The sequence below is a fragment of the Plecotus auritus genome (assembly GCF_963455305.1).
Source record: "Plecotus auritus genome assembly, chromosome: 6".
Lineage (NCBI taxonomy): Eukaryota > Metazoa > Chordata > Mammalia > Chiroptera > Vespertilionidae > Plecotus > Plecotus auritus.
In genome coordinates, this window is record NC_137773.1 from 85,202,831 (window position 1) to 85,229,274 (window position 26,444).

At 56.5% G+C, this 26,444-nt stretch overlaps 2 protein-coding genes across 7 annotated transcripts in view; one reads left to right on the forward strand and one right to left on the reverse strand.

Moving 5' to 3' along the window:
- HDGFL2 (HDGF like 2) overlaps positions 1 to 23,727 on the forward strand; it is a 69,534-nt gene extending 45,807 nt beyond the window's left edge. The window contains exon 16 of the mRNA XM_080674524.1: positions 23,575 to 23,727. Within this exon, the coding sequence (XP_080530650.1) occupies positions 23,575 to 23,590 (16 nt within the window). The 3' untranslated portion in view covers positions 23,591 to 23,727. The remainder of the gene's footprint in view (positions 1 to 23,574) is intronic.
- SEMA6B (semaphorin 6B) lies at positions 2,965 to 26,113 on the reverse strand. Of its 6 annotated transcripts, none has more exons than XM_080674510.1 (17): positions 25,986 to 26,113; positions 13,668 to 13,817; positions 13,410 to 13,533; positions 11,790 to 11,850; positions 11,564 to 11,642; positions 10,912 to 11,013; positions 10,405 to 10,491; positions 9,948 to 10,067; positions 9,197 to 9,285; positions 8,353 to 8,570; positions 7,453 to 7,584; positions 7,062 to 7,211; positions 6,458 to 6,640; positions 6,229 to 6,375; positions 5,406 to 5,483; positions 5,229 to 5,287; positions 2,965 to 4,774 (listed from the first exon to the last, which is right to left on the reverse strand). In XM_080674510.1, exons 2-17 carry the CDS (start codon positions 13,786 to 13,788, stop codon positions 3,903 to 3,905), a joined length of 2,622 nt encoding a protein of 873 aa, XP_080530636.1. In that variant the 5' UTR covers positions 13,789 to 13,817; positions 25,986 to 26,113; the 3' UTR covers positions 2,965 to 3,902. The 6 variants fall into 6 exon arrangements, with proteins under 6 accessions (XP_080530636.1, XP_080530639.1, XP_080530638.1 ...); XM_080674513.1 differs by having other exon boundaries at positions 9,948 to 10,064; positions 10,405 to 10,495; positions 11,564 to 11,626; positions 25,888 to 26,018; XM_080674512.1 differs by having other exon boundaries at positions 10,405 to 10,495; positions 11,564 to 11,626; positions 25,888 to 26,018.
- Between the last annotated feature and the right edge of the window lie 331 nt (positions 26,114 to 26,444).

Below are 26,444 nucleotides of genomic sequence, written 5' to 3' on the forward strand. Positions count from 1 at the left end.
AAAGTGGGCACCCATGAGTCCCCTCTCCCCCGACCCCCAACCCAGGAATCAAGGGTCAAGCTTGCAAGGTTCCAGTCCTGGAGGATGGGGACAAGAGGTACTGTTTGTGACACATTTGAGCAATCAGGAAGTGCAGTGAAGAGAACAAAAAACACTTGTCTTGAATTTATGACATGTTGGATATATTTTTATTGAAATAATTTTTTAAAAATAGAGTATAAAAGCGAGTGATGCGAGAAGTCTTTGCAGTTTTTGAACAATGAGCTGGGAGGGACTAAACCTATTTCTGAATCCCAGCTGTGCTACGACTGCTATGCTTTGTGACTGTGGGCAAGTGGCTTAACTTTTCTTGGCCTCTGTTTCCCCATCTGTGAAGGTGAATTCAATCTCCAAAGGTCCCATCTGCTCTTTTTAAAAAATTGTATTTATTGGGGTGACATTGGTTAATAAAATTATATAGATTTCAGGTATTGCTCTTTCTTCATCGTAAGCTGATACACCATTTGTTTTGGGTTGTTTGTTTACTAATGAATGCATTAGGAGGTATACATTTCCCTTTGAGAATGGCTTTGGCTGCATCTCATGGGTTTTTCTATTAAGTGCTTTCATTCTGGTTGAGTTCTAAAAATTCAGGTGTGCTTTGTTATCTTATTTGTTATGCCTGGCTATGGCCTCTTCTCCCTGCCCCATCTCTGAAGGGTTTATCCCTACTCAGCTGTGATGATGACTGAGTTCTGTCTTAGAGACAGAACACACAGGTTGACAGTGACAGGCACAGATAAAGAATGAAAGATAGATACACATGAATCCACAGACATAGATACTGACAGAGATAAAACAAAAATGCATAGACAGAACCTAACAAACACACGGACAGACCAGGACACACAGGACAGAATGGCAGGCCTGCCGAGACAGCCACACAAAACAGGCACACACCAAAATGGGCAAAGGACCTGAAGAGATATTTTTCCAAAGAAGACATACAAATGGCCAACAGATATATGAAAAGATGCTCAACATCAATGGTCATCAGGGAAATGCACATCAAAACCACCGTGAGATATCACTTCACACCTGTTGGAATGGCTATTATCAATAAGACAAGAAGTAACAAGTGTTGGTGAGGATGTGGAGAAAAGGGAACCCTGTGCTACTGTTGGTGGGGATGTAAATTGGTGCTACAGAGAACAATATGGAGGTTCCTCAGAAAATTTAAAAATCCAGCAATTCCACTTCTGGGTATTTATTCAAAGTAAGTGAAATCACTATTCTTTAGATATCTGCTTCCCCATGTTTACTGCAGCATCATTCACACACACACACACACACACACACACACACACACAAAAAAAAAAATTCAGCCATAAAATAAGACACAAATTCTGCCATTTGCAACAACATAGATGAACCTTCAGGGCATTATGCTAAGTGAAATAAGTCAGATGGAGTAAGGCAAATATTGTGTGATCTCATGTGTATGTGGAATGTAAAAATGAACTCCTAGGAACCGGTGGTAGGATGGTTCTCATAAGGGGCTGGGGGTGGAGGGTAATGGGGAGGAGAGATGTTGGTCTAAGGGGACAAACCTGCAGTCATGCGTAAGTTCTGGGGGTCTAATGTACAGCACGGTGACTATTGTTAATGATACTATATTGTATACTTGGCAGTTGCTAACAGAGTAGCTCTTATGTTCTGATCATACACTGAAAGGTAACTGTGTGAGGTAATGGACGAGTTCATCTCATTGTGGGGATCATCCTACAATATATCCGTTCATCAAATCACCAGGTTGTGTACCTGAAACTTACACAATGTTATATGTCAATTATATCTCAAGCTGAAAAAACAGACACACACAGGTTCAGGAGGAGCTGTTAGATGCCGTCAGAGTATTTGTGTTTCTTTATTATCAATTTCCCCCCATGACAAGAAGAAACCAGGTCTGTCTTGTTCACACAGTAGGTGCTTAATTGACATGGCTGGAAGGAAGGGCTGTGAACTGTAATGACATAACACGAAAGCGATCTCTTAGAATGAAAGCAGATCCATGTCCCCTGCTTAAAACTCTCTGCTGGTTTCCTATCCAACTTAAAATCCATGAGGCTGGGCGAGTGGGGTGTTTAATGAGGATGGGGTTTTAGTTTGGGAAGATGAGAAAGTGCTGGAGATGGATGGTGGGGATGGTTGCCTAACAATGTGAATGGACTTCATGCCCCTGAAGTGAACACTTTAAAAAGGCTCAAATGGCACGTTTGAATTTATGTGTATTTATGCATATTTTACCACAGTTAAACAAAATTGTATTCCTCACCTGCAAGGACCTGCCAATCTGGGTCCTATCCTCTCCTCCCTCTTCATCGCCACCTGATCTTCCCTCACCCGCTGCTCCAGCTTCACTGGCTGCTTCACCTGTCCTCCAAGTGAATTCCCACCGCATGGCCTTTGCACTGGCTGTTCCCTCTGCCTGGAAGGTTCTATATGCACATTTCTCCAAGGCTGTCCCATCTCCCCTGTCTCAGCTCAAATGTTACCCCTGGCAGGCCCTCCTTGACCCCCCTCCTTCTCCACACACACAATCTCCCCTACCGAGCATATTACCTGGCTTTTATTATATCACACATATTACTACTGCAAATCAAGCCCTAATTTGCTTGTAAGTGGTCAGTCTCCCCACTAGGCTGTGAGCTTCTGAGAATAGGGGTCTTGGTCCTCACATAATGCCTGGCACATAGTAGGTGCACAATAAATATTTGCTGAAAGACCAGTCAGAAACTGGCCCCATCCATATGAAGACAGGGACTCCCCCCAACTCTCTGCATTCCCACACTCAGTGCCCCAGAGTTCTGTTGGCTGCTGTGACCCAGCCGTGAGTCTTGTGGGTGCTCCCAACTGTTCAGGGCCCTGCCACTGCCCAGGCCCCACCCCTGGGAGACAGAGCAGACCCAGAGCCTTGGGGGCCGGTGGTTGTAAACAGTTTTATTGATCGGGGAGGGTTGGGGAGGCAAATTCCAGAGAGGGTCCAAGTCTCAGCTGGCCACTCAGCTGGCATGCATGGTCAGCTGGAGGTCGGAGGGGAGGTCACAAGGGGACTGGTGGTGTGGGACCCTCTGACCACCCTGGGGCCATATTTACAGGGGGGCCCACCCACCTTTGCTGCCCGCCCCACCAAGACTTTTACATAGCTGCTGCCAGTGTGACTAATGGGCAGGTTCTCTTGGCCTCTCTCCCTAAAACCCCTTCTCTGTCTCCCCGCAAATTCCTGACCGGCAGTTGGAGGCCCCCCTGGCCTTCTGGAAGCCCCTGTGTTGGCTCAGCCAAACGCCCAGGCCTCTAGGGCCGCCGCACTCACACACAGACACACACCCTGCATGCGTGCCCATCGCCACGCACACGCCGGCAGCAGCCCTCGTGGGCATTCACACGCACACCTCCCTCCCCTTCCCGGCCCCTTGCACACGAACATGGCATGCACACACACACACACTCACACACGCCAGGAGCCTAGGTCAAGGAGGGGCCTGGAGGGGGGGCACTTGGGTCTGCAGCTGTGGCCCCCTCCTCATCCCGCCACCTCCAAGCCCTGGGCCGCCACCCCAAGAACGGAGTTGTGCAATTGGGTAGAAAACTGCAAAAAAACAACAACCGCAAATTGGAAACAAACCCAAACCCACGCACAGAAGGTCAACCTCAAATCTATAGCACATCTTCCCGCCCCCCCAAACCGCCTCGTGTCCCGCGGCCCCGTCAGGGTGGGGGGCCAGGCCTTTGTGCTTCCGTGTGGCGGAGGCCCCTCCCCCTGCGCACTGGAGGGGGGTCTGGAGCACCCCACTCGGAGTTGGGCCGGATCTCTCGCTCCTGTTCCCCGTGGCTGGCACAGCTGAGGCGTCCGGGGCCCCAGCCTAGGGCACGGGGGGCGCAGTCCTGTCTGTCCCCCCATAGGAGAGGAGGTGGGCCAAGTCCGTGCTGGGCCGGGCGTGGCGGCCGCGGGGACGGTCACCCCGGCCCTCGCCGCTGTTGAACGTGTGCGTGCGGCGCAGGGTGGCGGCCGCGGGGCCGTGGGGGCCCGGCCGCCGGAGGCTGCCCGTGGGTGGCGGGCTCCAGGGCCGCGGGAGGCTGTCGGAGGCCGTGTTCGGGTCCAAGGGGCCCGTGGGTGCTGACACCACCCGCCGGCGGTCCGGGCTGGCGTGGGGCGTGAGCGGGAAGTCCCCGTGGGAGGCGCGGCCCGCGGGCTGCTCGGGGGCCCTGGCGGGTGCGAGCAGCAGCAGCGAGGAGGAGGAGGAGGCAGAGGCGGGGAGCAGGGGGTGGCTGTGCTCCCAGGCGCGGGGACCCAGGGCATGCGGGTGCGGGGCGGGCAGGCGCTTCTGCGGCAGCGGCGTCTGCTCGGGCGTGGGCAGCAGCCCCGAGTCCAGGTCGTGGGGGCCGCCCTGCAGCAGGGTGGCCTTGGCCCAGCCGTTCTGCATTAAGGGGGCCAGCAGGGCCTCCGGGGGCCCCCCCGCGCCACCCCCACCCCCGCCCCGGCCCCCGGGGCCCCCCGCGCGGCGCTCGCCCAGCCGGCTCACGCTCAGCACGGCCTCGCCGCCCCCGTGGGCCAGGATGGCCTCCTTGTCCTTGCGGCGGGCCAGCTCGCGCCGCTCGCGGAGGCCCACGTACCAGCCCACGCTGAAGCCCGACACCACGGCGCCCACCACGAAAGCCGCCACCGACGAGGTCACCAGCAGGTTCACGGACACCAGCCCGGCGCGCTCCTCCGCGAGGCTGGCCCGCAGGAGTCCTGGGCGAGAGGGGCGTGAGAGGGGCCAGCGGGACGGGCGCCCCCACCCGGCCTCCTCCGCCCGTCTCTCTGTCCCTTCCAAAGCCTGTCTGCCTCTCGGAGCCTCTATTTCTCTGGGGTCTGTCTGTCCTCTCAGAGTCTGTTCGTCTGTTTGCCCTGTGGCATCTGTCACTTGAAAGCCTGTCAGTCCCTTTGTTTCTTGGCATCCGTCTCCAGCCTCTGCCTCTCATGATCTCTCCGTCCCATTAAAAGCCTGTCCATGCATCTGTCTGTCCCCTCAGTTTACCCATCTGTCTGTCTCTTGGCCTTTCTGGCCCTCACCTACCTCCCTACCCGGGAGTGGGACCCCTGACCTTCCAAAGCTAGTCTGTGCCCGCCCCCCAACCTGGACATGGGCTGCAAAGGGCATGAGGACCCCAGGGGAGGGTCCCCAGGTCTCCGTTCCCCCACTTACCTGTGCAGTCCCCTAAGCCTGAGGTGCTAGCCCCGGACACGTCCTGCTCAAAGGTGGCCCTGATGGGGTCAAGGCAGAAACAGTCAGCAGAAGACCCTCTCAGGGAGTCCGAGGGGAGGAGGGGGGTCCTGATCACCAGGCGGGTTACATCCCCTCCCCCCTACCTCTCCCCCGTACCTGGTGCCAGGGCTGAGGAAGATACAGGAACCATCAGGGGCCCACCCGCAGTAGGGGTCCTGACTGCCAATGCAGTTCCTAGGGCAGACAGGGGACGGGCAGGCCATCAACCACAGCCTCTTGCACAGTGCCACCTACTAGCAGCCCGGGAGTCCTGGCCAAAGTCTCTGTGGTGGGGGCTGTTCATTCTCCATTTTACAGATAAGAAAACGGAGGCTCAGGGAAGTTCACTTTTGCCTGAGCAGCAGAGTGGGGGTCGGAGCCCAGCGGGCTTGTCCCAGAGTGTGTGTCCGGCTCTGTGCAAAGCCATCATACTGCCAGGACGGCGGTGTGGGCAGGGTTTCTCAGTGTCGGGGACTCACTGGGGGGAGGGGGGGCAGTACTTGGCATCTGGTTTTCCACCCATTTTAGAGGTGGGAAAACAGCCATCTCCCTGGTCCCCAGCTTCTGCTCCTATTGCTCTTAAAAATGTCACTCAGGTCCCACTCCTCTGCCCACAGGCCTCCAGGGCCCCATACCTCCCTTGGGGTAAACACCCAAGTCCGCCCCAAGGCCCACAAGGCCCTGCATGACCTGCCCCCATCCTCTCCCTGGCCTCACCTCCTCCCTCACTGACGCCTCTCCAGCCACATGGGCCTCCTCACTGTTCCTCTAAAACCCCGTCATGGTCCCGTTCCAGGGCCTTTGCACGTGCTGTGCCCTCTGCCCCACAAGTCAGGCTGCTGCTGGGCCCTTAACTCAGACTCAGCTCTTGCCCTCTTCCCATGTTTATCTCCCCTCAACCCCCACACGCACCCCCAGCCGTGGGCCCGGGGGCACTCACTTCATGCACCCTGAGTACTGCTGGCAGCGGGCCACGGGCACACGGACCACACAATGGGGGAAGGCCGCCAGCAGGCCTCCTGAGGCAACATCCAACTCCAGGCTCAGCAGCCGTTGCCCTGTCTCACTGCCACCTGGCCGGCCACACCTGGGGGTGAGCAGATCAGTAAGACTCTGGGGCTGTGCCCCATCTCCACTGGCTCTACTCCCGGGCCTCTGCCAGACCCCACCTGTCTGGCCGGTAGGTCTCGAACTCCTCAAGGAAGACACTGGGCCCAGAGGTGCCCAAGGCACTGGCGTTGGGCCAGACCAGGAACTTGAGGATGGTGCCCGCCTCGGAGCCCAGGAAGACGACAGTCTGGTTGCCCCAGGGGCCGGCGCCCACATCCACAGCCACTCGAGTCAGCTGGTGCCTGTGGCCAGGGCAGGAGGGTCAGTCTGGCACCATAGCCCCTTCGGTCCCACCCTCACTGGGCAGACACAGAGACACCGCCCACGCTAGGCAAGGTGGGCGCTGCTGTGGTTACACGGCTGCACACAACCCTCCTCCAAAACAGACCCCACCCTGGGCTCCCACGTGGGCCTCTCTCTCTCCCTGAATCTCTCTGTCCCTCGCTGTGTCCCTCTTGTGTGTCTCTCTCCCTCTCTGTCCCTCTGTCTCTCTGTGTCTCCAGCCAGTCCTCAGAGCTGTATGCTGTCTCCAGCAACTCTGCTCTCCCCAGCTCCCCTCGCATCCACAGTCAGCCCTGCCCTCCTTCCCCACCCATCACCCTGTCCTGGGCTTTCACCTTCACCCTCCGCCCCACTAGGCTCCCAGCCACACGTGGGACTGACCGTGTCAGAGTCCGTACTATCCAGGGCGCATGGCCCAGTGAGGGCACCGCCTCGTCCATCAGGGGGTGGGTCTTGACAAAGTTGAGGATCTCATCAGGGAAGGCGCTGGAGGCGTTGTACTGCATGCCGGGAGCTGCACAGCACCCAGGCCTGCGGGGGCGGGGGGGGGGGTGAAGGGGTGGTCAGGGCAGTTCGGGGGGGGGGGGGTCCCCATGTAGGGGCTCTGATTCTCCATGGGACCCAAGGCCCTGCCCCAAGGCTTGATTCCCTCATGTGGGTAATGGGTGCAGCTGAACTCGGCAACAGCCCAATAACTGCCTGGGAGTCCCCAGCCTTCGGTCGTGGGGACGGGACCACCCCGGCACCTGTCTCGGGATGGAGGGGCGCTCACCGGGGCCGAGGCACCTGATCCTCTGGCACAGGTGTCCAGATGGACTCAGGAGACTTCTGCTCTCGAAAGCGGCCTTCAAACACAGCAGCCACCTGTGTCATGTCAAAGGCGCAGACGGCAGAGCCGGGGATGCTGGGAAGCAGATGAAGGGGAGCAGTGAGCCTGGTAGGAGGCACTGCCTCAGGCAAGTGTGTGGAGGAGTCCTTGTCCTCCAGAGCTGTCGGATGTTCAGTCCCCTGAGCCAGAGTGTCACCCACCTGCCCCATCCAGTCACTGTCGCCTGAACAGTGCTCAGACGGGATCATATTTCAGCTCCTCTGCAACCACCCGTGTCCTGGCCTCCCCTGTCGTGTGCCTGAATGCTCAGTCTCCCAGACACCACTCCTGCCCCCTTACAACCATTCCTTCTGCTCCTCACTCTTCCATGGCTCCCTAGTGCTCCAGGATAAAACCCAGGCTCCTCTGCAGCCTGTCACCTCCCTGCCCTCATACTGTCACTCTCCCCTTTGCTCCCTGTATTCCAGCCACCTGGGCTCCTCTCTATTGTTTAAACACACCAAGTTCATTGTATCCTCACAGCTTTGCACATGCTGTTCCTCCAACTTGGAATGCTCTTCCCCTTTCCTCCGTCTCACACCCACTGAAGCCTAGTTCCAATGTCCCCTCTCCAGGCAGCTCTCTCTGACCCCCTCCTTCAAAGGCAGTGGGTGTTGATGCCCCCCATCTGCCCAAAGGATCTTGGAGGGTCAGTGTGGCTTTGCTCTACTGTGGTCTGGGGGTCAAGGCCTCGTGGGGGGTCCAATCTTGCCCAGCCTAGGACAACAGGCAATGAGTGAATGTGGAACCTCCCCACTCATGTCCACCCAGGGCCCCGAGTTCACTCCGTCAATGTTCACTGACCTGTTGCTGGGGGTGGAGAAAATGGCAAGGACTATGGGCCGGCCTCCCAGGCTGACCACACCCGTGACGGCCTGCATCACATTGAAGTAGAAGTGGGAGTCCCCGGGCACGGAGCAGTTGAGCCGCGCCTTCAGGAAGGACGTCCACTGCTTTTCCAGCACGCGAGGGGAGCCCCCCACATCATTCTTGCACACCCGGGCCACGCGGGACACCACCACCTGGCGGGACAGTGGACAGGCGGGGCCTGAGCCCTGAGTCCCAAAGGCCACACTGCCCACCACCCAGGCTGGGCCGGAGGAGCCTGGCCCTGGCTCACTGTGGGGTCCCGGCTGGTCACTGTTTCTCTCTGGCATCAGATTCCCCAGTGGAGATATGGGCATGACAATAGGATCCTAGCAACGTGCCAATCATAATACTCATCATGTACACATACAGATCGTTCACTATGGACCTGGCACTTTATCCTCATCATCTCTAACTTTCCTCCCAAAGCTCTACAAAGGAGGGCCTACTGATATCCCCATTGTATAGGTGGAGAAACTGAGGCACAGGGAAAGGGAGTGACCGACCCAAGGTCACACTAGTGGGAAATGGCAGTCTTTGCATCTACTGTCTGGCTGCTGCAATGGATGGGTAGGTAGAGGGATGGAGGAATGGATGGGTGGATGGATGGATGGATTAGTGGATGGATGGATGGATGGGCAAATGAATGATTTGAAGGAGATAATGATGGGTGATTGGGTGATGAAAGAGATAATGAATGGATGCATGTGTGGATGAATGGATACCTCTCAACTCCATGCCCCACCCCTGGGCCTCTCTGGGAGGGGAAATAGGGCTTTACCTTCTCCAGGTAGTTAAACTCCATTGCGATCTCCCGGAAGAAGAAGTAGATGTGGCTGCCCCACTCCACCGCATGCACAAAGTAGGGCTCTATAGGAGAGGAGGGGTCAGAACCCAGCCCCTGACTTGAGAAAGGGTGCTTCTGGAGCTGGGCACACATCAGCCTGGGTGGCTGCTTTTATGGTGAAGGGGGGACATAGGTTGATTACCCAGGCAAAAGAAAACAGACTCAAAGTTTTGGGGTTTTGAGGGAAGAGGTAAGTGTCAGAATCCTAAAATCGCAGTGTCTACCTTCCACAAACAGTAACATCTACTATTTTCTTGCACCTTCCTCCCTCAGGTATTAAAGACCTGAGCTCCTTTATCTCCCTCTTGTGGTTCCATTTTGGGCTTCCAAGCCACCCATTCCCATCAAGTTCTACTTCAGATCGAATTTCAATCTTTCCTATAGCCCTTTTAAACATTGATTTTAGAGAGAGAGGAGGTGGGGGAAAAAGAGAGATACTGGTTTTCTGTTTCACTTATTTATGCATTCATTGGTTGATACTTGTATGTGCCCTGACCCAGGATCGAACCTGCAACCTTGGCACATTGGGACAATGCTTTAACCAACTGGCCAGGGCCAATCTTTTCTCTAGCTTTGTCTTTAAAGAGGCCAGTAGGTTCCAAAGATGAGATGGGAATCCCCTCCCTGTCTCCTCTGGGACTCTTATTCTGGTGGGGTGGTGGGATTCGATGAATGTCCATCCCACCTTTAAACCACTTGGAATCGTGTTTCACGGTGCGCAGAGTGGGTCTGTCTCCAAGACTGCGGTAGATGACAGCATCAATGGCTAGGAAGTCGGTAACAGTGGCTGTGAAGAGCATTCCTTCTGGATGGGAGTGATGGGGGAGAGCAGGTGAGGGACTGGATCGTAGAGGCCAGAGGTTGTGTGGGTCAATACTTGATCTTCCAAGACTCTCAGTCTACCTCACTGAGCCTAAGTGAGCCTGTCTGAGCCCAGGCTGAGCCCCAACCTGCTGAGGCCCCGAGCCCAGCTGAACCCCAACTCCCACTGAGCCCTGACTCCAGGCTGAGGTTCTGCCTGTTTCACAGCTGGACAGTCTCCCAGCCACCATGTAAATGACCCCAACTCCAAGAGTGGAAAATGCCATGCCTTGCTGGGGGCTGGGGCCTTATCAGATGGTCAGAGTTGGGGGGACACTCACCAGAGAAGAGGGCGACGTTGGCGTGTTTGGGGTCGTATGGGCAGCGGGCCATGCCACTGATGTTGTCCCCGAGGGGCTGTAGTGTGTCTATCTACAGGGGGACAGAGCCTGAGTGACAGAGCTCGGCCACGCCCGGCAGCCCCATGGCTTCCCCATACCTCCCTCCAAGGGGAATCCTGTCTCTGCCTTGGATGCTGTGTGATTTGACCAGTCACTTAACCTCTCTGGGGCTCAGTTTGTTGATCTCTAAATGGGTCTAAGAGTCAGCTCTAGTTCATCCTATTACTGGGTCATAGGTCAAATACCTAGGGCTTCCCTGACCTTAAACGGCCTCCTTGGGAAGCCTCCTCTTGAGCTCTGGATGAGGAGGCGGGGAGCACAGACCCAGTAAGGCTTCCTGCAGGAGGCGCTGTGGGCTGGGGAAAGGGCATGCTAGTGGAGGGCAGGTGAGCAAAGGTCTGGAAGTTGGACCTGGGGCCACCAGGACTTCGGAGGGCAGAGACTCACACTGTAGTTGGCGCACAGGGGGTTGAAGGCGTTGGAACCGCACACAAAAAGGGTGGACTCGTCCCGGAGTAGCAACACCTTTACGAAGTTTCGACACTCGCCCTGGGGTGGGGAGGGAATAGAGAGGTGTGGTCATGTCTGGGGGCATGGCAGTGCTGTGGGCCTTAATGGGGGGTGGCTAGGGCAGAGGAGGAGCCAGGACTGAGGTGAAGACATACAGGGAGGGGCAAGTGTGTGGGTGTGTCTAGGTCTCAGGACCACATCAGGGGCGTGGTCACAGCTAAGATAGGCCTAGATGGGGGCATGGCCATACCTGATTTCTGTCAGCGGCCATTGAAGGGATGGAGCTATGGCAAGACCTAGCCCAGTGGTCCGCAAACCGCGGCTGGCGAGCCACATGCGGCTCGTGAGCCGCGGTTTGCCGCTCTGTTGACTAATGAGTTTGCCGACCACTGACCTAGCCTAAGGACGTGGCCATGACTGGGACCATTTGGGGGTCGTGGCCAGACTCAGGGCGTAGCCATGACAACACGGGGGTCCAGGCCTGGGATGAAGGGGGAGGAGGATTTTGCCTTGGGTGTGGCCAGGTCGAATTGGGGTGTGGCTTGAGCGTGGTCATGGCTGATTGGGGGCGTGACCAAGGCCCACTCACCTCCTGCTTGCCCTTCATCCGACACACATTGATGTCGCTGGGGTTGGAGCGCCAGGTCAGCTTCTGGGGGCACAGGGAGCTGGTGAGGGGAAAGGGGTACCCAACAGCCCTAGGAACCCCTGCCGGGTAGGCCCGAATCCATCTTGCTCCCCATTGTAATGTCAGCTCCCTCCGGTGGGAGCCCCAAGGGCTGTCCCCTCCTCCTCCCCCCTGCGCCCCTCCTCACCCTCTGGTACCGAAGCTCCGTGGAGGTGGGGGGCTCCAGCTCTACCCGGTACAGGTTGTCCCTGAGGGAGGGGTGCGGTTAGTGAGATTGGGGGCCTCCACCCTCCCCGCATTCCATCCGCCTGGTGGCCAACGTGGTGTCTAACAGGTAACATGCAGGGGCATGGACACACCTCTGCCATGAGCCACTCCAGCACTGGACATGCCCTCGCATGCTCGCGTGTACCCCAGCACGTCTCCCCATGCCCTTCAAAGACTCACTAGCTCTAGCCCAGCCACATGCCTCAGCATGCCACCTCGGGCTCACACCCGCTGTCCTGGGGTTACACTGACATGATGAACGGTCTGATGCCTTTAATCAGGTGCCCACTCAGCACCTCTCAGTCTAGCCCAGGCTCACCCCCTCATGTCATGGAAACATGCCCTGGCTAAGGTCATTGGCCAACTGGTATGAAGTACAGCAGTCACTTCTCTGTCCTCCTCCCCCTCTCCACAGTGTCTGACCCCGCAGGTCCCCTTCCTCCTGGGAACTCATTCTCACAAGGGCGCCCGCCCCCCAAACTCATCAGGCTTCCCTCCTACCTTTCAGACTCTCTCTGGCCTCCTCCCTCCCCGACCCTCCTGGGTGGCCTCGTCCACTCTAATACTGGCTACACCCTCATGACCATGCCCACAGTCCTGTCTCCTGCTCGAGCCTCCTCCGAGCTCCAGATTTGGGGGCCAGCTGCTCCTCAGCGTCGCCTCGTGGAGAGCTCACAGGCATTTCACATTCAATGTGGCCATTCTGAGCCTGACTGTTCCCCCAAACTGGTACCCCCACTTTACTCTGTCTCCCACCTCTGACCTTCCTCTGTCCAGCTCTGTCCTTCTGAGGGTGCAGACCACAAATTGGAAGTCAACTTCAACTCCCCTCTTCTCCTCCCTCCCACATCCAACACTTCAGTCTCCTCTGCCTTTAATGTTTATTGAGAATTCACCTACTTCTCACCCCTCCATGGCCACCACCCCATTCCAGTCCCATCGTCTCCCACCTGGACCAGCTCAGTCTCTCCAACTTGCCTCCCCAGAGAAGCCACCAGAGGGCGACGGTGAGCACCTAAGTCAGGTTCCCTCCCTTTATCTACAGCCCTCCACGGCTCCCACCTGCCTCCAGTAAAAACCCGTCTTCCCCTCAAGCCAGGAGGCCCTGAACCATCTGCCTCGGTCTCCTTCCTGCCCTCTCCTCCTCCTTCTCTCCCCGCTCACTGTGCTCCAGCCGTGCGGACTTCCTTTCTGTTCTAACACGCCAGGCACAGTCCCGGCCTTTGCCCTCTGCCCTCTGCCTAGATGTTCCCCTCTCCCCCAGATTTCCTCATGGCTGACTCCTCATCATTTAGGTCTCAAACCGAATGTCACCTCCTCAGCACCCCCTGTAGGCACCCGGTGAATTCTGACCAAACAGTTGTCCCCATCTGCTAACACACCACAGCAGGCACCAGGTTCCAACCACACCCACAGCCCAGCACCCCTAAAAGTGCCATCCCAGGTACACACATTCACACCCCAGTCAAACAATAAGCCCCATCATGAAAACTCCCCCAAAGGCCGCCACACCCTGTGTTCTACCGGATACACCCCATACCTGTCCCCAATGAACAGCGTCCTGTTGACCCGCAGGACCCGCTGGATGTTGAGGTCCTCGGCACCCTCCGTGGGGGTCAGGCGTCCCGGCCCACTGCCCACGAACACAGGGTAGTGGCTCAGGTCTGGGGAAGAGAGGAGTGTGATTTAGGGCTGGGGTGAGCCTGGCCTAGTGAGTTCCTGAGGGAGGGGGGCAGCGGGCTCAGTCAGGGAGCAAGACCCTCCTTCTGGACCCCCCTCCCCCAGAACCCCCACTCACAGTCCCTGGGGGCCACGCTGAGCGGAGGCGGCTCCTCAGGGAAGAGTCCGTGGGCGCCCCCCAGTAGCAGCAACAGGAGCAGTAGGGCCAGGCGGGGAGGGGGCACTCGCGGGGTCCGCATGGCGAGGTCGGGGCGACAGGAGGTGACACCTGCGGGCGAGAGGTGGGGCGGTGAGCGGCGTGGCCTGTATCCGCCACCAGATGGCGCTTATGAGCCGCAGCGGCCGGGACCTTCAATTATCCCCCCCAAAATTCCCCGTCGGGATAATACTGTAATTTAAAATAACAACTTCACTGCTAGCCCCACTCTTGCCTACCCCACCCCTTCCCCTACACCAGCCAGAGTAACCCTTATCTCTCCGGTGCTCTGTCTGCTCTGTGCCCTTTCTTAAAAAATACATTTTTTACATTTGTTAATCCTCACCCAAGGATACTTCTTCCATTGATTTTTAGAGGGAGTGGCAGGGAAGGAGGGGGAAGGGGGAGAGAGAGAGAGAGAGAGAGAAACATGGATGTGAGAGAGACATATCGATTGGTTGCCTCCCACAGGTGCCCAAGGGCAGAGGAAGGAACCGGCAACCCAGGTACGTGCCCTTGACTAGGAATGGAACCCGTGACTCTTTGGTGCTCGGGCTGATGCTGTACCGCTGAGCAACATGGGCCAGGACCATCTTAACCATTTTTAAGTGTCCTGTGCAGTGACATTGAGTCCATTCACAATGTTGGACAGCCAAACCCACCATCCGTCTCCAGAACCTTCTCACATCCCCAAACTGAAACTCTGTTCCCTTTAAGCACTAACTCCCCCTCCCCCAGCCTCTGGCACCCAGCACCCACTCTGTCTCATGGATCTGAGTCCTCTAGGGACCTCCTATGAGGGGAATCACACAGTCTCTGTCCTGTGTCTGGCTGAGCTCACTGAACACAGTGTCCTCAAGGCTCATCCGTGCTGCAGCACATGTCAGAATGGACGTGTGTGGATGGAACACACTGTGTATCCATCATCTGTGGATGGACACTTGGGCGGCTTCCGCCTCTTGGTTCCTGTGAATAACGCTGCTGCGAACAGGGGCGTGCGAATCTCTCTTTGTGACTCTGCTTCCAATGCTTTTGGGTATGCACCCAGAAGTGATATTGCTGGATCAGACGGCAATTCTATGTTTCTTTTTAGAAAATGCCGTACTGTTTTCCACCGTGGCTCCACCGCTTTACATTCCCACCAGCAGTGCACAGTGTTCCAATTTCTCCACATCCTTGCCTCCACTTCTCATTGTCTGTTTTCTGACAGTAGCCATCCTAATGAGTGTGAGGCTGATGCTTTGTGTCTTTTCACATTAGTTACTCTGATGATAATATAGAACAAAACCCCACAGGCTCTTTTCTGGGCTACTTCAGGGCCAGCCCACAGCACCCGGCCTCAGCTTACCCCCGCCCCCCGCCACCTGGGGTTACCGGAGGCCTTAGCACCTCCCCCAGGCCCCCTAAGACCATCTGCTTCTCTCCATGAAACTCGAGGCGCCTCTGCTAGCAGCCGCCTGGCGCCCGCCTGCCGGGAAGCCGCCCCACCACCTGCCCCAGCACCTGGTCACCGGGGCTGCCACCAGGCATGGAAGTGTGGCCAGCATGTGCACCCCATGCCATGCAGGGCACCCATACATCTGCGTGCCTGCAGAGGGGGCATGCTTCCTGCCTGCAGCCTTGCGGCATGCATTCATGCCCATGGGGGAGGGGAACAGTGCCTTGTCCTGGGCATCAATTTATAAACTGATAAAGCGATAGCTCCCACCCAGAGGAGACTATGCTCTGTGGCTGGGCCTCTCAGCTTGACCCCTCAACGATCACTCCAACTCGGGCAGGCCATCCCATTGGATTGCCAATCTCAGATGAGGAAACCGAGGCAGGGATGGAAGTTCCTCAAGGCCACCCTACTTCATCTTCTCCCATTGTCAAGTGTAAGGTATTACACTGCCTTAGTGACTATTCAAGTTTGTCATAGGCTGGAATTTCCTTCTGGAACATTTCTCCCACTTCTTTCTGCCAGGGTGTCTGGGTTACCCTTTTAAAAAAAATTATTATTTTTTTTAATGTCTAAAGAGAGAAGGAAGAGGGATAGAGAGATAGAAACACTGATGAGAGAGAAACATCAATGAATGGGCTGCTTACTGCATGTGCCCTACTGGGGATGAAGCCTGAAACCCGGGCATGTTCCCTGACCAGGAATCGAACCACTGACCTCTTGGTGCACAGGACAAGGCACGTCCCACTGAGCCACATTGGCTGGGCATGGACTACTCTTGAAACCCACAGCTTCAGTATAAATTTTAGGATCAGCTGGTAAGTTCCAAAACAAACAACATATAAAACATAAACCCTGTCAGGATTTTCACGGGAAGGAGCTGAACGTATAGATCAAATTGAACTACTGACTGACAGCTGTTGCTCCCCACCCCAACCGGTGCTTCCCTGGTTCCACCTGTTTCAGCTCAGGGCTCAGGAATCGCTCTCGAGCTCCCTCCAAAGCCTGTGCTGCCCCCAGCCCTGTTCTCTCACCCTCACATCCAGTGCCAGCAAGTCCTGTGGGCTCTGCCTTCTAATTTATCCAGAATTCTCACCCCTTCCCAGTCCGCTCCCTGGTCAGCCCCCATCATCTCCCATGTGGACCAGTTCAGTACCCTCCACCCACTCTGGTTCCCTGGGTCCTGTCTTTGCTCCCCTCAGCCCATTTCCCCCCAGCAGCCACCAGAGGGCTTGTGTGAGCACCCATGTCAGGGCTGTGCCAGCTCTGCCTCCAGGACTCACCTTCCTCCTGGTAAAAGCCAAAGTCCTCCCAGGGGCCCACAAGGCCTAGTATGACCTGCCTTCATCTGCCCCTCCCTGCCCTCACGTCCTCCCTCTCACCCCCTTGCACACTCTGCTTCAGCCACACGGGCCTCGCTGTTCCTCCATCATGCCAAGTACCGTCCTGCCCCAGGACCTTTGCACAGGATGTTCCCCCACACCTGAAAACCTCTTCTTTCAGATACCCACAAGGCTGCCTCTTTATTTCAGGTCTCTGCTAAAATGCTGTCTCCTTAGACTCTCCCCACCCCCATCACCCTGGACCCCTCCCCAGCTCCCAACCCCGCCCCCACATGGTGTCAGACTCTCAAAGCATCCTTTAGACTCTTTGCTTCTCCAAATATGATCCTCCAACCAGCAGCCTCAGCCTCATTCGAGAGCTATTAGAATGCAGAGTCCCGTGCCCCACCCCAGACCCACTCAACCAGAGCCTGCATTTTAGCAAGATCTCCAGAGGCCTGTGTGCACAATAACTCAGAAAATCGGCTTATGCACAGATTCCCCCAAATGAAATAATCACCCACAACATAGCTCTCTCAGAGCCTTTCTGCCCCCTGGAATGTGAGCCTGTGAGGACAGGCCTGGGTGTATCTTGGCCAGTGACATGTCCCCATAGTGTCTGGCACACCACTGTGCTCAATAATGGCTTGTTGTATGTTGATGAACTAAGTGTCAGCACAAGGAATTGAACCCAGATTGGACCTCTTGCCTGATTCAACTTTGCTCATCACCTCCACATGCATGGGTGTCCGCAGGTGGGTGGGTCCCCCCCCACGCATGCCCATGGGCCCCGACATTTACCGCATGTTATGGCATCTGCGTGTTCACACGTATCTATGGATGCAACCACAGAACAAGTATGTGCCCCAGCAGTGGTGGGCGGTCCACACATGTGTGTGCACATGCCTGTGTGTCCGAGGGTACACACGTAACACTTAGGAAGCTTCTGTCTGCACCCCCCTATTGATGACTTCCTGGCTGTCAGTTTCCAAGGACCCCAAGTAACTACTGACAGGCCATCTACCCACCCTCCTGCCCTGCCCTTCCCACTCTCGCTGGCAGGTTGGGGACACTGAGGCCCAGAATGAGGGCTGGACAGGCAACAGTGCCAGCCAAGGAGCCTCAGGTTAGCAGCCCAGTCTCCGACATGCACGGTCTAGGTTCAAATCCCGGCTCTGCCTCTTACCAGCCTCGAGAGCTCCGATAGTCACTTCCCCTCTCTGGGTCTCAGTTTCCTTATCTATAAACTGTGGGTGAATGTAAGTCCAAACCTTAAATGTTGCTATGGGGTTGAAAGGACATAGTGTAGACCAGCAACGTACAACAGAAAACGATGCACTCACGTGTCGTTTTTCATTCCTAGTGGCACAGTGCAGAGGTGATTCAGCGGCAGCCCAGCTCTAGACGAAAGGCTGAGCGCGGGGACGGGTGCACAGTAACCGGGACCATTGAAGGAAGAGAAAAAGGTCCCGGCGGGTTGGGGGAGGACGCCTGGGATTCTCCTCCTTTTCCAGACAAGATGATTTCCCTTCTGTAATATACGGCACAAGGACACGGCCTGGTCCACGTGCTCACTCTATGTGAAGTGACCTTGCTGGATGACCTTGGGCCAGCAGCTAGCCCTCTCTGGGCCTCTGTGTCATGGCAGGAACTCAGTGACCCTGGGTCAGCCTCAGAGCCCATTTCCCCATCTGCCATGACAAAGATTGGGGCGAGATGCCCATTTCCAGTTCCATAGAAGGAGCTCCTGTCAGCCCAGCCATCCAGGATTCCAGCTCCGAGGCCCAGCGTCCCTGAGGAGATCGAGTAACCTGGCCTGGCAGCCAGGCCCCTGCACCATCCAGGTCTGGTTACCAGCTCTGCTTACAGCTGCCTCCTCCAGCTGCCTCAGTCGCCCCCGTTGCAGCCTAGCTGGGCTCTGGAGCTGTCTAGGAACTTGGCTGAGCAGCTAGAGGGTGTTCCTGGGGCTCTGGGCATGGTGAAGCGGCTGTGGAGAGACCCCCTTGACCCCTGATGCTTTCTCAATGCCAGTTAACTCATCTCTCCCCAGCCTGGGAGGCGGAGAGTGAATCCTCCATTCTCCACCCTCCTCCCTGTTTCTCCTTCATGATAACCATCACCAGCTGCTTATCATGAAAAGTAAATGAGGTGCGCATAGTAGGTGCTTAATAAACTGTATTGACTGCTGTGCAGCCTTGAGTTACATCCTCCCTCTCTCTGGGCTTGCTTCCTCCTCTGTGAATCAGGGATGAAAATGGCAGCTTCATGACAGCAGGGGGTCTGGCACACAGTAGGTCCTCAACAAGCACTGGCTGAATGAATGTCCCATAAACAGTCCCTACTTATAAAAGAGCTACAAGGATATATTTATTTTCTGAGCACCGAGTGTGTGCCAACACGGCCAGGGGTTGAGCCATGACCAGGACTATGTCTCAAGAGCTTGACACAGAGCTGGGCATGCAGTCAGCACTCAATTAATGCTGAGCGTCTCTTTTGAAGAGGACAGTACTGAGAGTACCTGAGCATATCTATCCCACAGAAGCCCAGCAGAGCAGGGATTTAAACTACGATTTTATGACGTCCCTACTATGTGTGCACCAGGTACTGGGCCAAGAACTTCACATGCATGAACTCGTTTCCTGTCCACACCTAGATGAGACAGAGACCAGCACCACCACCCGTTTTACAGAGGGAGAAACTGAGACTCAGAGAGGTGAAGTCACTTGGCCCAGGCTGTACAGCACAGAAGGATACAGCCAGCATTTGAACCCAGGCATGTGGTGATACTGCCTCTTGCCGACATTTATTGAGCACCCACAATGTGCCATCTGTCTATGAGGCTGCACAGTCTGGAGACCCAGAGAGAGGCTGTCCTGTCCCCAGGCCACTCAGGGAACCAGAGAGGAGACCAGGTGGCAGAGGCAGGACCTGGAATGGGGGACATGGGCAGGTCCCTGGGACTCCTGGCCCAGATGGGGAGGGGTTGCTCCCGAGTAATTAATTTAATCAGTTTGGAAATTGGGCCACCAGGAGGCAAATCGGAAGCAGCAACTTGTAATTAGGAATGGGGGAAAGGGGGTTGCTTTCTCGGTGATGCTGAAACCATTTCGAGGAAATTAAAGTGTCATTTATACCCAGTGAGTCCTTAGGGAGCCCAGAAACAGACTGCCCAAGGGGGCTGGGGGCTCCTAGGGAGTCTGGGCTGGGGCTGCTGGGCTGGCACCCACAGATTCCCAAGTGGGGGTGGCCCTGGGCAGGCCCTGCCCTCAGCCCCAATTTGGAGAAAATACAGAGTCAGGCCCTGCTCTTGGGGCCCAGTTTTGGGAGACAGAGGGAAGTAAGGTTTGGCTCTCAGGGCCCCATTTTAGGGAGGATAAAGAGATCTGGTCCCCGCCCTGGGTGTCCTCCATCTGAGAGCAGAAGATGGGGACCCCAGCCCCACTCACAGGCTTCTGGGAGCCCTCCTTTACCCCAGGCTGAGCCCCCACCCAGAATTCCTCCAGTCGCTGCCCCTCTCAGAGGCCCTGCCTGGGAGGACACAGGGATCCCCAAGTGGGACAGGGCCAGAAAGGCAGGGAGATACACCACTCAGAGATGCTGGGCTGGGCGCAGGCAGGGCTACGCCAAGTGCTGCTGGGAACGGAAGACCTGGCCAATGAACTTGAAGACAAAAGCGGGAAATAGGTCCCAAGGGAAGGTCCTGGGGTCAGAGCAGACCACAAGTCCTAGTGAGTCACAGCTCAGGAATGGCAGAATCATTGGCAGAACGATATGGGCTCTGGGGGATGGGTCATAAGAAATGTGCATCAATAGAGAAAAACAGCGAGGGGCCCAGGTTTTGCTGGATGACCTCGGGGAATGTGCCACCCAATCTGTGCCTCATTTCTCTCCCCAGAGCCTGGGGATTAGACAGTAGAAGGGAAGTAACAGCAAACACTTATAATCTACTGTGTTCCAAGCCCCGTGCTATGGGGCTTTACAGAAAATACTGGTGGGTGCCCAGTTGGTTAAGTGTTGACCTATGAACCAGGAGGTCACAGTATGATTCCCAGTCAGGGCACATGCCTGGGTTTCGGGCTCAATCCCCAGTAGGGGGCATGCAGGAGGCAGCCCATCAATGATTCTCTCTCATCACTGATGTTCCTATCTCTCTTTCCCTTCCTCTCTGAAATCAATAAAAAAAAAAAAATACTGGTGGGGTAGGTGGGAGGGGTTCTTCTCACCATTTTACATGTGGGCAATTGAGACCGGTGTGGGTAAGTGATGAGCCCAAGGTTGCACAGCTAGGAAATGGCCAAACTGGAATTTAAACCCAGGTCATCTGGTCCAGACACACTTTTAATCATAGCATTACCTGACCCCCGAGAAAGAGGTTCTCAGTCCCTCCCCACATCCATCCATCAGCAAGTCCAAAATCTACTCCATCCACCCACTTCTTTCCCCCTCTACTGCCTCAACCTGGCCAGCCCCCATCATCACTCATCTGGACCAGTACAGTCACTCCACTCCCACCCACAGCGCTGGCCCTTGCTGCACATAGTAGTCCTCCGTGCAGCAGCCAGAGTCACCTGTGCTTACCTGAGTCAGGTCCCACCCTTCTCTGCCCACAGTCCTCAGGGTTCCACCTCCCTCACAAGGCTCTGTATAACCTCTCCCCAGCCCCACCCTCAGCCCCACCCTCGTCCCCGCCCTCTCTCCCCTTCACTCACTCTGCTCTAGCCACATGAACCTCCTTCCAGTTCCTCCAATATGCCAGGCACATTCCTGCCCCAGGGCCTTTGAACAGGCTGTGCCCTCTTCCTGGAATGCTATTCCTCTAGGTCTCTGAATGACCGACTCCTTATTTTCCAAGTCTCAGCTCAAATGCCACCTTCTCAGACACCCTCCCTACTCCATCAGCTCTGCCCTTCTCAGCCACATCATCTAATACTATTGTCTTCAGACCACTCATTATACTTGATTTACTTTCTCTCTCTAGTTATTGTCCATATCCCCACCCAGCTGTGAGCACGACAAGGGCAGGACCCAGTCAGCCTCGGTCATTGCTGGGTTCCTAGCACCTGGCGCATAGTAGGTGCTCATTAAATATTTGTCAGCTTATCAAATGAGAGCACAGACCTATGGCCCCCATTGCAATCAGGGCCAGAGGCCACACTTTCTGTTTTTCAAAGTAACTCCTTTTGATGGAGTAAGAAAAAAAGACAGGACTATGCCTGGCATTTTGCCTGCATCCTCTTGCTTAAATGTTGAACCCTAAGAGAGAGAGACTAGCATCTGTGTTTTACTGATGGGGAAGCTGAGGCTCAGAGGAGGGGGCATGAGTGAGTGAATGAAGAGATGGACTCAAACTTAGGGAAGTCTGATCTGACTGCTGTGGCAATCTCTAAGGGCAATCATTCAAAGCGGCTATTTCAACTGCCCGAAGACTCTTACTCCAGGAAAGGAAGACTGCTCTTCTGAAACTATCAGAGAACATGTGGTCTCCCCTGGTGAACTCCTATACATTCATCATGGTCCTAGACGCAATGCCCCTCCAAAGTGCATCTTCTCTGATCCACTGGGCAGAACCCACTTTCACCAGACCCATTTGTTCACTGTGCCCAGGCCCCGACCCCATGTAGCAAAGGGCCAATGCCTGCGTCCGTTTCCTTACCCCATTGAGAGCCAAACAGAGCGAAAGCCTCCTCCTCTGGGACCCCAGTGTCACGCAGCAGGGGACACAGTATATGGAGGCCACTGGCAGCCTTTGTTGAGTAACTGATCTCCCCATCTGCCTTGGATGAGGGATCCCCTAAGAGCCCACAACTCTTACTGGACTCCTACATTTGGGAAGTTCTCTCCTAGGTCTGCCCTTGGAATGCTGGCTTAGCCTGGGCCAAGGTGCATCTTGGGGAATATAGTCCTCACTACGCAGGGTCTCCCTCCATGCAGGCCCTGGAGTAGCCAGCCACCTTTGGACCCTGGGACCAGATAGTGAAGGGTCATCGAGGGCGGCTAGTGAGGGGCCCGTATCCCTGCCCAAATGTGGGGGTCCTGGCCTCCCAAGTCTCCTCCTAGTGTTTTAATGCCTACCACTTTATCTGGACATCCCCGAAGGACAGGTGATGAATGACCATGGAAATAAAAGATAATTCTGTGGCTCAGGTCCAGACCTCTGAGGCCCTGGCTCTCGCCTGTGTCTGTTGGGGGCTCCCTGGAGCCTCAGTTTTTCTATTTCTGCTGAGTGAGGCTCCACCCACAGTCAACCCCAATCACTGTTAGGTCTTAGAGGAATCAGTCTGAGAATCTGCAGCCCTTTAAATGACTCTGGATTTCAGAATCATGGCATCTTACACATTCCAGTTCAGAAAATCCACAGTACCTGGAAATTGAGAAGAAATCTGGAGGGTCACCTGGACCTAACCAATATCAGAATTATTTTTCCAGGATTCTGGAAAGATGGCTGTACAACCCCACTTGCCTACCTCCCAGGATGGGTGGTCCACCACTGCGCCAAGCAGCTAACTTGGTTTCCAGGAGCCTGTCTCCTGGTAACTACTCTTCCTCACTGTTGCTCAAAGTCTGAAATATTGCCCACTCACGCTCCTGCTCTAAAACCTTCTATGGCTCCCTGTTCCCCTTGGGATAAAGCCCACTCCTCCGCTTGGCATTTACAGCCCCTGCTAACTCTCAGGCTTCATTATCCATTGTCTCCCACCCTTAAAATAGCCCAGTCAACAACTCACCATGCAGAGGCTATCCTTCCACCTGGAATCCCTGTCTCCCTCTTCTCCTGGCAACATCCTTTTCATCCTTCAAGCCCAGGGTCAGCATCCTCTCCTCCAGGCAGCCTTCCCTGCTTCCACCTGTCATAACCCTGGCTGAGTCCTCTCTGGGCCCCCAGCATCACCTGGCAAAGGGCCAGGCACAGAGGACAGGGCCACACCCCAGGTTCAGCTAGGGACACCCTCCATTCCAGGAGACGGGCGGCAACCGGCACGTCCTTCAGCCCCTGGGGACCCAGCTCCCCTGTCCCGCCGGCTGACGTCAGGGTCACCTTTCCAAGGACAGTTTGATTTCTATCTTGCAGGTCCAGCCCCAGGTAACCCCAGCAACTCCTGTCACAAGCCCTGGGCGGCCACTGCAGATGCCAAACTCTTCTACAGCGCAAATCTCCAGCACCTTCCTCACCCAGGGGACAGAGGTGAAAGCTGAAGCCTAGAGGAGGAACGGTCACTCCCAGGTGACTCAATACCTCCGCTGGCTCAAAGACAGCGTCTCACCTCAGAGCAGGGAAGGTGACAGGACCCTGAGGACCCGTGGGTGCTCAGCCCTGGCAGAAGGCAAGTGGGAAGTGGAAGGACAATGGCGAGGTTACAAATCCAGGGCATTCTTATGTGACCTGTCTCTACCTCATTTCCCTCCACTGAGCTCCTTAAACCCAAAGAGCATCTCCTGGGGAGATGGAAGCCCAGAGAGGGCTAAAGACCTGCCTAGGGCCACACCTCTCACCCTGCCTTTTCCTCTATGCTGATTTTTTTTTGGAGAGGGGTAGGGCGTTGGAAGCTCCAGGTCTAATTTCTGCACAGCCCAGGATGGACAGAGGAGGGGGTCCCCTGGCAACCTTTGGGAGAGCATTTGGGTTTCATGTGGGGGCACCTTTCCCCGGGCCCCATCTAGCAGTCCCAGGAGCGGAGAGGCCTGGCTTCCCTCTTCACCCTCTCTGCTGCCTCTCTGGGCCTCAGTTTCCCAATCTGCTCTTGGGAATGAGCCCGTACAGGGTGGGACACTCCATCGTTCAATGAGGCTTTTGCAGGCTGCCATCTGCCCGGTATCCAAGGGGTTTCCTATGGGCCCCACTGACCCCCAGCCACGTTCCTGTAGAGCTTGGGACCCTCTCAGGTGAGTCCTGACCCCACCCATGACCCTCACATGCTATACTCTGTCAAAATAGTTTCAGCAACTGCCCAGACACATCTGAAATGTTTATCCTTGAAAGAAACCGTGTCTACTAGGAAAGGGAATGGGGGCCGAGGAGCTTATGGGGTAGGGGTGTCTCAGGATACTGAACTTTGATTTTGGACCCCTTGAGAAGCTGAGGGAACCCAAAGAAATATGAAGAAATGCAATTTTGCAAATGAGGTAGGGGTCCCTTCTGTAGCCCCAGTCGTTGGTCCCCCCTCCTTCCTCCTTAAATCCAAATCCAGATCCCTAAACCCCAAGCCCCAGTTCCCCTCAGATCTGGGGTCAAAGATGACAACCTCTGGGGTAAGATGCCAAAGAGCTCAGCCAGAGAGGGCTAACAGGGGCTCAGAGTGTGAACTGCCCCAGTTCCAGGACTCTTGCAAATACTTCAAGCTCCAATGTCTACACGTTCTGGGCAGGGGCAGGGGTTCCCTATGGCACCCCCTCTAGTGAGATGCCCCCAACTGGAGAGAACCTGGATGTAGAGAGTAGGACAGAGAGCAAGTGACCCCCTTCTGAGGACCAATTGGCGCCTGCACGGGTGTGTGTGGGGGTTCACACTCAGTGCCCCCCACCCTGCCTGGCACTCTCAGAGACAGACGCTTTCTTTGTCCCTTTGTCAGTTCTTGGGGGCCCCCTGAGCCCCCCTGGGTCTCCACTGCAGCGAGGGGTATCCAGACAGGCTCTCTCGGCCCACCACGGCCCCTCCCTTGTGTCTGGGGCCCTGGACTAGATCTGAGCCAGGCAGGAGGCTGGAAAGGGCTCAGGGGCGTCCAAGGTGCGGTGGCTGACGGTGAAGTGGGATGGAGGGGCCTCACCGCGCTGGGACCACCACCCAGCCCTGGGTGGCCCTGACTTAGCCCTCAGGGCCCCGCCCCCCAACACCCAACACCAGTCCTCATCGCTGGCCAGCAGGCCCCCTGTCCGTCCTGAACCCCCCCAACCTGGGCCCAAATCCAGCTCCCTAGCGGCGCAGCCGTGAGCCCCCATTATTGTCTCTTAAGCGCCCCTCCCCAGACAAAATACCCGCTGCGGTGCCGACAGAACCCCTATTATAGCTCCACATACAGGCCCCCAGTCAACATCCAGTCCCCCCCGCAGCTGCGGTGCCATTGTCACCCCCATTACGGAGCCTCATTCAGCACCCCAGGCCCAAATCCAGCCTCTTCAAGGCGTTGCAATTGGACCCCATTATAACCCCCCATACAGCGGCCCCTCTAAAATCTAGCCCCCTCCCCAGCGGCTTTGCTGACAGATCCTCCCGGCTCCAAATCCATCCCCTCCCAATGGCGGGGTCCTCAGGACCCCCCCACCCCCCCAATTATAGCGCCTGACCCGGCCGCCCAAGCCAACAATTCAACCCCCCAGCCGCGCGCCGACAGACACCCCCAGGGCAGCGTCTCCCCAGCCCCCTCCCGCAGACGCCCCGGGCGCTTACCTCGGAGCCGCGGCCGCCGCGAGTGCGCGGGAGGGAGCGCGAGGGCGGGAGGGCGCGGGCGGACGGGGGGCGGGGAGGGGGGGGGTCGGTGCGCGCACCTGTCCTGGCCTGGCTGGCTCAGCCGGGCATCCCGAGTGGGGAGGGGGGCTGGGGGTGCGCGCTCCCCCGCCCCCAGGCCGCGGCGCTGCGCTGGGGGAGGGGGCTCAGCCCCGGCTCCCCGTGCGCTGGCGTCCGCTCCGGGGAGGGCGCTGCGGGGCGGCCGGACCGGGGGCGCGCCGCGGCCACATTTTTTTCGCCCGCCGCGGCGGCCGCAGCAACTCGCGGCTAGCCACCTCCGTCCCCCCCCTCAAGTCGGCCACCTCTCCCCCCAAAACCGGGCCGGAGCCACGCAAAACGCGGCCCGGATTGACAGGGGTGCGGAACGGAGGGCGGCAGAGCTGGGTGGGTGGCCGGAGGCACTGGGGACGGGATGGGGGTGTGGGGGCTGGGGAGAGAGATCCAAGAGAAGGCTTCCTGCTTTTGTCCGGGTGGGGCATCTAATGGCGTACCCTCCTACC

What these genes read in the sequence shown, in the direction of transcription:
- SEMA6B (XM_080674510.1), bottom strand. Translation starts at nt 13,788, where the DNA reads ATGCGGACCCCGCGAGTGCCCCCTCCCCGCCTGGCCCTACTGCTCCTG. An exon ending in CGATTCCAAGTGGTTTAAAG is followed by an intron (nt 9,286 to 9,947) that starts GTGGGATGGACA and finishes CCTCTCCTATAG; the next exon opens with AGCCCTACTTTGTGCATGCG. An exon ending in TTCCTCAGCCCTGGCACCAG is followed by an intron (nt 5,288 to 5,405) that starts GTACGGGGGAGA and finishes TGACCCCATCAG; the next exon opens with GGCCACCTTTGAGCAGGACG.